The sequence below is a fragment of the Symphalangus syndactylus genome, chromosome 6, assembly GCF_028878055.3.
Source record: "Symphalangus syndactylus isolate Jambi chromosome 6, NHGRI_mSymSyn1-v2.1_pri, whole genome shotgun sequence".
Taxonomy (NCBI): domain Eukaryota; kingdom Metazoa; phylum Chordata; class Mammalia; order Primates; family Hylobatidae; genus Symphalangus; species Symphalangus syndactylus.
In genome coordinates, this window is record NC_072428.2 from 93,370,919 (window position 1) to 93,380,959 (window position 10,041).

Here is a 10,041-nt window from a genome sequence, read left to right on the forward strand (position 1 = left end):
ACCATTTTCTGATGCCTGTCACCACTTTTGTATGTTCTTGAGCTTCAAGTAGATGTAACTTACAGTATGTCTGTGTCTGGCTTCTTTTACTCATGGTTTGAGATTCATCCATGTTTTTCTGTGTATTGGCAATTTGTTCCTTTAAAAATTGCTGATTAGTATTCCACTGCACCAAAATATATAGCAGTTTGCTTATCTATTTCCATGTTATTAAACATTTGGGTGATTTCCAGTTTCTGGACATTGTGAATAGGCTGTTGTGAACATTTTTTTTTTTTTTTTTTTGAGACGAGTCTCGCTCTGTTGCCCAGGCTGGAGTGCAGTGGCGTGATGTCAGCTCACTGCAATCTCTGCCTCCCGGGTTCATGCCATTCTCTTGCCTCAGCCACGTTAGTAGCTGCGACTACAGGCACCCACCACCATGCCCAGCTAATATTTTTATATTTTTAGTAGAGATGGGGTTTCACTGTGTTACCCGGGATGGTCTCTATCTCCTGACTGCGTGATCCGCCCGCCTCGGCCTCCCAAAGTATTGGGATTACAGGCGTGAGCCACCGTGCCCGGCCTGTTGTGAACATTTTTGCAGAAATCTTTTGGCTGGGCATGGTGGCTCATGCCTGTAATCCTAGCACTTTGGGAGACTGAGGCAGGTGGATCACTTGAGCTCAGGAGTTCGAGACCAACCTGGTCAACGTGGTGAAACCCAGTCTCTATTAAAAAATACAAAAATTAGTCAGACATGTTGGCAGGTGCCTGTAATCCCAGCTACTTGGGAGGCTGAGGCAGGAGAATGAGGCAGGAGAACCACTTGAACCCTGGAGATGGAGGCTGCAGTGAGCCAAGATCATACGACTACACTCCACCCCAGACAACAGACTCTGTCTTAAAAAACAAAAGAAATCTTGAAAAAAACTTTTTTTTAATTAAAAAAAAAAAAGAGGCCGGGCGCGGTGGCTCACGCTTGTAATCCCAGCACTTTGGGAGGCCGAGGCGGGTGAATCACGAGGTCAGGAGATCAAGACCACGGTGAAACCCCGTCTCTACTAAAAATACAAAAAATTAGCTGGGCGTGGTGGCGGGCGCCTGTAGTCCCAGCTACTCGGAGAGGCTGAGGCAGGAGAATGGCGTGAACCTGGGAGGCGGAGCTTACAGTGAGCTGAGATTGCACCACTGCACTCCAGCCTGGGCGACAGAGCGAGACTCTGCCTCAAAAAAAAAAAAAAAAAAAAAAAAAAAGAGACAAGGTCTCGCTATGTTGTCCAGGTTGGTCTTGAACTCCTGAGCTCAAGTGATCCTCTGGCCTTATTCTCTCACAGTGCTAGGATTACAGGGATAAGCCACCATGCTTGGCCTATAGAAATCTTTTCATGAGCATAATAAAATTATTTATTTCAACATATACTGCAAGGGTTCAGAAACAGTGACAAATATTTTTGGTATTTTTTGGGCATTTTTTGAGACAGTTTCCCTTTGTCGCCCAGGCTGGAGTGCAATGGTGCAATCTCGGCTGGCTGCAACCTCTGCCTCCCAGGTTCAAGCGATTCTCCTGCCGCAGCCACCCAAGTAGCTGGGATTACAGGCATGCGTCTCCATGCCCGCCTAATTTTTATATTTTTAGTAGAGACGGGGTTTCACCATGTTGGCCAGGCTGGTCTTGAACTCCTGACCTCAGGTGATCCGCCCTCCCCAGCCTCCCAAAGTGCTAGGATTACAAGTGTGAGCCACCGCACCCGGCTCCTACTTCACACTTAATTAACTTTCATCATTGACATTCAAAATATACTCAACAAAAATAAAACTTTGCTTGTAATATAAAGCAAGCACTCAAAGGACCTCAAGTGGTACCAGATTTACATTTTTATTAGGTTTGTTTGTGCTAATAATTACAGATTTGCAAACAGTAACTTTGCATTTTAACTTTTAGATAAATTTTCAGAAAGCAATGAGTAGCAACTGTGTTTTATAGAGACAGGTGAGAGAATGACAGTTTCTTTCTGAAAAAAGACTGATGGAATATTCCACAAGGGTGGTAGAGAGTAAGTTAGAATTACCCTTATTGTTAACAATCTCTGCACTGGTGCTGCAAAATTTTTGGCTAGAGAATACATATTCAAAAGCTAAATTTCTTTTCTTTTTTTTTTTTTAATGAGACAGAGTCTCACTCTCTCACTCTGTTGCTCAGGTTGGACTGCAGTGGTACAATCTCGGCTCACTGCAACTTCCGCCGCCCAGGTTCAAGCAATTCTCATGCCTCAGCCTCCCAAGTAGTTGGGCTTACAGGCATGCGTCACCGCACCTGGCTAATTTTTCTATTTTTAGTAGAGATGGGGTTTCACCACATTAGCCAGGCTAGTATTGAACTCCAGCCTCAGGTAATCTGCTTGCCTTGGTCTTCCAAAGTGTTGGGATTACAGGTGTGAGCCACTGTACCTGGCTAAAAATCAACTTCTACAAGGCCAATAAAAAGAGTGGATTTAGGCTGGGTGCGGTGGCTCACGTCTGTAATCCCAGCGCTCTGGGAGGCCGATGTGGGTGGATCACCTGAGGTCGGGAGTTTGAGACCAGCCTGACCAACATGGTGAAATCCCGTCTCTACAAAAGATACAAAATTAGCTGGGCGTGGTGGCACATGCCTCTAATCCCAGCTACTCCAGAGGCTGAGGCAGGAGAATCGCTTGAACCAGGGAGGCGGAGGTTGTGGTGAGCCAAGATGGTGCCATTGCACTCCAGCCTGGGCAACAAGTACAAAATTCTCTCCCAAAAAAAGAAAGTGGATTTAACAGAAGCGTATGAATGTTTCTTTTACAATTTATTGCACATTTTTAATCTTTTGAGAAACAAAGAATTCTTTCACCTTAAAACACAAATTATTTTCACAGTTCTATATCAATTCTAATTAACAAATTTATCTGCATTGAGACATATTTGGTATTTGTATGCTATTCTTTTTTTTTTTAGAAACAGAGTGTCGCTCTTGTTGCCCAGGCTGGAGCGCAATGGCACGACCTCAGCTCACTGCAACCTCTGCCTCCTGGGTTCAAGTGATTCTCCTGCCTCAGCCTCCCAAGTAGCTGGGATTACAGGTGCCCACCACCACACCCAGCTAATTTTTTTGTATTTTTAGTAGAGACAGGGTTTCACCACGTTGGCCAGGCTGGTCTCATACTCCTGACCTCAGGTGATCCACCCGTCTTGGCCTCCCAAAGTGTTGGGATTATAGGCGTGAGCCACCACGCCCAGCCAACGCTATTCTTTCATATAGTAAAACTTTCCAAACCACTTGTACGTGGCAAATGGACTTTTCTGGCATTTATGTATACTGGAATAACTATTCACATGCATTACCATATGCTTTGTCTAGAATCACGCCAGCCTTTAAACAAATCCAGTTTAAAATAATCTGATAAATTCCTTCACTTTGTTAAAAAATATTTCCTGTGATTTTCCTAAATGTAAGCAGTAATGGGGACGATTTTGAGTTCATCTACTATGCTAAGTATTGACTAATAATTTTTAGCATAGGCATTCTTATTCAGTCATCTTCCTCCACGTATAATACTTCCTCTTCTTGACAGGCCCTGACTCCCTACTCCTTTTCCATGTGGCCACAATCTTACCCTCTCTGACCTCAATATCCATTCTCTAGAGTGGAGGGCAGAACATTCTCCTAAGACAGAACTGATCATGTCTATAAGAAATTATGTCCACAGGATTGCAAAGCATAGGACATTTAGGAGCATTAAGGGATGGTGTTTTATAAGGCATATGAAGACTGGGGTCCCAGCATTACCCTGTCCCATGACAAATTTTAACCTTGTCAATGAAAACAACAATAAAACATCAGACAACTTTTCTTGGACAGAAGACAGGGTGATATCTACAAAGGCGTGACCTAAGATTACAAAATAACCTTAAAAAAAAAAAACCAAAAACAAAAAAACAATAAAAAGGCAGTATCCACTAAGTACAGCTGGCTATACTTCTAAAGAGAGGTGAAGTATTGTTTTTTAAAAGCTTGCCATTGGGAGAGTATTCTGTATCCACACACCCATCCTAATTTCTTATCCCTAATGGGAAAGTCTATAGGTAAAATGGATTGCTTTCTTCTGATTGTGAAGGCAGGGGAGACCGTGGTTTTTTGCTTGTTATGACAATATAACACATGCTGTTAAATGTAGTTATGGCTGCAGAGTATGATACTGTATATCTTTTAAAAAGCATAGCCTGTTCCTATACAAGATATTTGATTATTTCAAAATAACTAAGTACTTACGAGCTGCTTTGATCTGTCTCTGTGTAGCCTTGTATCTCACATGGCCAAGTCCAAGAACTGCATAATGATCTTGGTTCTGAAAAAAAAAAAAACACAAAAGGGAGTCAAATTTGAAAGGGAGCCAATATATTCCATCCCTTGTGTTCTGGTACCTTAATACAGCATTTCCCAAAGTGACATTTCATCAGGAGTCCAGTAAGAGGTTCTGTATAAACCAGGGTCTATGGTCAGGTAAGTTTGAGAAATGTGGTTTAGGCTGGGTGCCATGGTTCATGCCTGTAATCCTAGCACTTTGGGAGGCCCAGGTGGAGGACTGCTTGAGCCCAGGAATATGAGGCCAGCCTGGGCAACAAAGTAAGATCCCTGTCTCTACAAAAAAATTTTAAAAAATTAACTGGGTGTGGTGGTGTGCACCTGTAGTTCCAGCTACTCAGGAGGCAGAAGTAGCAGGATTGCTTGAGTCTGGTAGGTAGAGGATGCAGTAAGCTGTGATCATGCCACTGCACTCCAGGATAGGCGACAGAGCAAGACCCTGTCTTTTTTTTTTTTTTTTTTTTTAATGATTTTAAGATTTTATTTTATTTTTTTGAGACGGAGTCTTGCTCTGTTGCCCAGCCTGGAGTGCAGTGGTGCCATCTTGGCTCACTGCAACCTCCGCCTTCCGGGTTCAAGCAATTCTCCTGCCTCAGCCTTCCAAGTTGCTGGGATTACAGGTGCACACCACCACGCCTGGCTAATTTTTGTATTTTTAGTAAAGACGGGGTTTCACCTTGTTGGTCAGGCTGGTCTCAAACTCCTGACCTCAGGTGATATACCTGCTGTGGCCTCCCAAAGGGCCCAGGGATTACAGGTGTGAGCCACTGCACCCGGCCAAGACCCTGTCTTTAAAAAAAAAAAAGATAGGCTGGGCATGCTAGCTCACACCTGTAATCGCAGTGCTTTGGGAGGCTGAGGTGGGTAGATCATGATGTCAGGAGTTTGAGACCAGCCTGGCTAACATGGTGAAACCCTGTCTCTACTAAAAATACAAAAATTAGCCGGGTGTGGTGGCGCCCACCTGTAATCCCAGCTACTCAGGAGGCTGAGGCAAGATAATTGCTTGAACCTGGGAGGCGGAGGTTGCAGTGAGCCAAGACTGCACCACCGCACTCCAGCCTGGGCAACAGAGTGAGACTCTGTCTCAAAATAAAATAAAATAAAAAATAAATTAAAAAAAAAGAGGTAAATGTGGACTATTACATAGCCTCCTTGATGATTTGTATGCACAAAAGCCTAAGAAAGGCTCTGAGAAGTCCTGTAACTAGATTTAAAAAATAAACAAACTGAAACCTGTAAAACCTAGCATTTTCCAAACTTACTTGACCAAAGACCCCTTTTTTCTCTCAGCACCTGTTGATACCTTATGGCCATCCTATGGAACTTATGGCTACATGTTCTTGTTTACTTATTACATCACTGGAATATAAGCTGTGTGGAAGCAGTAATACCGTCTTTTTCAGTACAGTATCCTTGGCACCTAGAACAGTATCTGACATGGTGTTTGATCCATATTTGATGAACGAAAATAAACTGAACAAGTGAATGAACCCTGCTACCTTACTCTGATACAATCTACTTCTTTCTATACCAAAGACCTTCTCCCTTTTACAGATCTCAACACTCCCCAGTTCTGTCTTTTCCCAACTCTGCCTTCTCCTGAAGTTACTATCTTCTCTCATTTTCTTTACTACCCAGCTTTGAAAGAGTATTTTACACTTTGATCCTACTTCATCACTTCCTAATCACTCCTCATCCACTGTAATCTCTTGCCTTCTCAATCATTTTACTCAAACTGCTTTCAGTGAGGACACCGAAACTTTTAGTTTGCCAAATCCAGTGTTTTTTTTTTTTTTTGAGATGGAGTTTCGCTCTTGTTGCCCAGGCTGGAGTGCAGTGGCACGATCTCAGCTCACCGCAACCTCCACCTCCCAGGTTCAAGCGATTCTCCTGTTTCAGCCTCTTGAGTAGCTGGGATTATAAGCATGTGCCACCACGCCTGGTCCAATGTTTTTTAAAATAATTTTTCATGTTATGTGATCGACCTCTTTCTGAAGGAGTGACACAGGTGATTCTTTCCCCCCGCCCCCTTTTTTTTTGAGACAGAGTTTTGCTCTTGTTGCCCAGGCTGGAGTGCAATTGTATGATCTCGGCTCACCGCAACCTCCACCTCCTGGGTTGAAGTGATTCTCCTGCCTCAGCCTCCCAAGTAGCTGCGATTACAGGCATGTGCCACCACGCTGGCTAATTTTGTATTTTTAGTAGAGATGAGGTTTCACCATGTTGGTCAGGCTAGTCTCGAACTCCTGACCTCGGGTGATCTGCCCGCTTCAGCCTCCCAAAGTGCTGGGATTACAGGCATGAGCCACTGCACCCTGCCTCTTTTTCCCTCTTGCTCCTCCCTTAGTTTCTGGAAGAATACAGTGCCTGTTTAGGAAGTATTTCTTCAAATAACAAAGTGTCTTTTTCCTTGTTTTCTTTCTACTTCTGTCACCCTTCTTAGTATCTTCTGCTGTTTTTCCTCCTTTTCCTACCCCGTAAATATCCACGCTCCTCAATGTTGTCTTTTTCTTTTAAAATGGATGAGGTGGGAGAATCAGCTAACACTTTCTGAGTGCTTACTTTTCTAAATGTTTTATACATATGCTTTAGCTTATTTAGTCCTCTAAACAACCAATGACATAGGAACTCTTATTATTCATTATTTGTTTGGCATTTATCATGTGGCAAGTACTAAGTTAAGTGTTTTATAAGCATCCTTTTATTAATCCTCAAGATAAACCTTTGAGCTGTTAACAATCTCACTGTAGCAACAAGGGAAATGAGGTACACACATATCTGGGAACTTTCCCAAGGTCCAAGTGCACCAAATGGCAGAACCAGATTTGAATTCAGGTACTCCAATTCCACAGCATACACATTTAACTATTATACAAGTACCTACTAAAGCATTATCTATTTGTTTATACTTTTGTCTCTTGCTGATGTCATTCTGTTCCTCACAGCAACCACCATGTGCCAATGACTTCAAAAAGTCTTTGGTTCTAACCTCTTTTCGGAGTCATAGACCAATTTCTAACCATCTACTAGACAGCTTCACCGCTATGTACCAAAACCTCAGTCTTCACATAGTCAAACTTAGACACAAAGAGCACCTCCCACAAACATTCTTAACCTCATCCCAGCATTGGTTACTGACCACACACTCTAGCAGGTCACTCAAGCTCTAATGCTGGGAAGGACCTCTGAATACTTCTCTTTCTCTTGTGCCACACAGCCAGGGTCACCAAAGCCTGTTAATGCTACCTCCAAAAAAGGCAAATCTGACCCCTCTTCCTCAAAACCCAACCACATAGTAAGTTCAAGGATTCAGTCACAGGTCTACCTTAGTGCACTAGCCCTATAACAGTAAACTATTCACTTCCCCTCCAGTCCCTTGCTCCTCTTCAAGCAATTTCCTGTACTGCCAAGGGAATTACTTTGCTAAAATTAGCTAAGAAACTTTTGATGGTATCTTACTGTCCCAAAAATAAATTTTAATTCCTTCTTTAGCATGGTGTAAAAAGGACACAACAGAGTTTGGTCCAGTGTCCTTTTAAAGACACTAGATTTCTCATCACTATACCGCATGTACCCTATACGACTTATCAATCCCCCAAGAGGCACTACATATTCTTTTACTCCTTTGTGTCTTTGGATATCTTACTCCTTCTGCCCAGAATACTTTTCTCACTTCTCTGCTTCACTAATTGCTGCCTGTCCTTTTAAGACCAGTGCAAACATTATCTTTCTGTGAACTCTTCCTGGATTTCTCCAGCAGAGACAGTATCTCATGGCTAGTGCTAACCCACTCAAGACTTAGTAATAAACAGATGCTAAATTATAGTTATCTTGCTGAATCATCTTAAAACATGTTTATTAGTGGAAAACTCATAAGAAAATTGACTATGTCTAATAAAGCATCTGACTGAACAAAATATTCGATATTAAATACCTTCCAGTCTTTGGGATCAAGTGTTTTCAGCATGGGAAACTCTTCCAACTGCAATTCTTCATCTTCTGATTCCTCGGATAACTCTTTCTTATCCTCCAGTTCCTGAAAAGAGGCAGAAGCATTTCTGTTTCTCCTCTTAACAAAAGCTTCAAACCATCTTCCCACAGGTTCAACTTGACAGAGTGTAGAGGCTGTGATTGAAAGTGTTAAGAGAGGCTTCAATGTATTGCATGGAATAAATCTGTTTCAAGGCAATTAATTTTTTCAGGAAATAAAATCAAAACAGTGATACCAGAATATACTTTTAAAACCACTGACTAGGAAAATATTTGCAGTCATCCAGTTTACATGAGGGTTAGCAAGAAATTATCCTTTCCTAGTATTAAAGAGTATTTAATCAACCTCTTCCAGTTATCTGACAAAATAAAAAAACTCAGTAATGTCAACAATAAATCAGTACTTTGTTGGGGACATGAGAGTAAACTGAGGAACAGGAAGAAATGTTGCAAACTACTTTTAGATAAATTATTTTATTTATTTATTTTTTTACTTTTTTTTTTTTTGAGATGGAGCTTTGCTCTTACTGCCCAGGCTGGAGTGCAATGGAGAGATCTCGGCTCAATGCCATCTCCACCTCCAGGGTTCAAGTGATTCTTGTGCCTCAGCCTCTCAAGCAGCTGGGATTACAGGCATGCGCCACCACACCCAGCTAATTTTGTATTTTTAGTAGAGATGGGGTTTCTCCATGTTGGTCAGGCTGGTCTCGAACTCCTGACCTCAGGTGATCCGCCTGCCTCGGCCTCCCAAAGTGTTGGCATTACAGGCGTGAGCCACTGCACCCAGCTAGACAAATTTTTTTTTTTTTTTTTTTTTTTTGAGATGGAGTCTCCCTCTGTCCCCCAGGCTGGAGTGCAATGGTGTCATCTTGGCTCACTGCAAGCTCCGCCTCCCAGGTTCAAGCGATTCTCCTGCCTCAGCCTCCCTAGTAGCTGGGACTACAGGTGCCCGCCACCACCCCTGGCTAATTTTTGGTATTTTTAGTAGAGACGGGGTTTCACCATGTTAGCCAGGATGGTCTCGATCTCCTGACCTCGTGACCCACCCGCCTCGGCCTCCCAAAGTGCTGGGATTACAGGCGTGAGCCACCGTGCCCGGCCTAGACAAAGAATTTTAATAAAGTAATAAATAGTGATAAATTGTCACGAAGAGCTAGCCTCACCAAAAATAAAAAATCTAAAAAGAACTCAAACTATCTTTTTTTTTTTTTTTTTTTTTTTTTGAGACGGAGTTTTGCTCTTGTTGCCCAGGCCGGAGTGCAATGGCGCAATCTCGGCTCACTGCAACCTCCGCCTCCCGGGTTCAAGCGATTCTTCTGCCTCAGCCTCCCACGTTGCTGGGATTATAGGTGCCCGCCACCACGCCCAGCTACTTTTTTGTATTTTTAGTAGAGACAGGGTTTCACCCTGTTAGCCAGGCTGGTCTCGAACTCCTGACCTCAGGTAATCCACCCGCCTTGGCCTCCCAAAGTGCTGGGATTATAGGCGTGAGCCACTGCACCCAGACAACTCAAACTGTCTTAATTATTAAAATCTTGAACTATAGCTCTTAAAAATTTTAAGGATTCACTAACAAGAATTTGTCCTGAAAGCAATTTTCCAAGCAGCAAATGGGGATTTACTAATGCAGCTAAGATGCGGTGGAACAGGCTCTCAATCTGAAACCAGACACTCTGAGTTTT

The 10,041-nt window shown here is 42.8% G+C and overlaps 1 protein-coding gene across 4 annotated transcripts in view; it reads right to left on the reverse strand.

Moving 5' to 3' along the window:
* DNAJC2 (DnaJ heat shock protein family (Hsp40) member C2) overlaps positions 1–10,041 on the reverse strand; it is a 33,221-nt gene that overhangs the window by 21,780 nt on the left and 1,400 nt on the right. For 3 of the 4 annotated variants that reach the window (XM_055283511.2, XM_063642091.1, XM_055283512.2), the window contains exons 2-3: positions 8,304–8,494; positions 4,274–4,349 (exon numbers count right to left, since the gene is read on the reverse strand). In XM_055283511.2, the coding sequence (XP_055139486.1) occupies positions 4,274–4,349; positions 8,304–8,494 (267 nt within the window). The remainder of the gene's footprint in view (positions 1–4,273; positions 4,350–8,303; positions 8,495–10,041) is intronic. The other variant, XM_055283513.2, reaches the window with a different exon arrangement.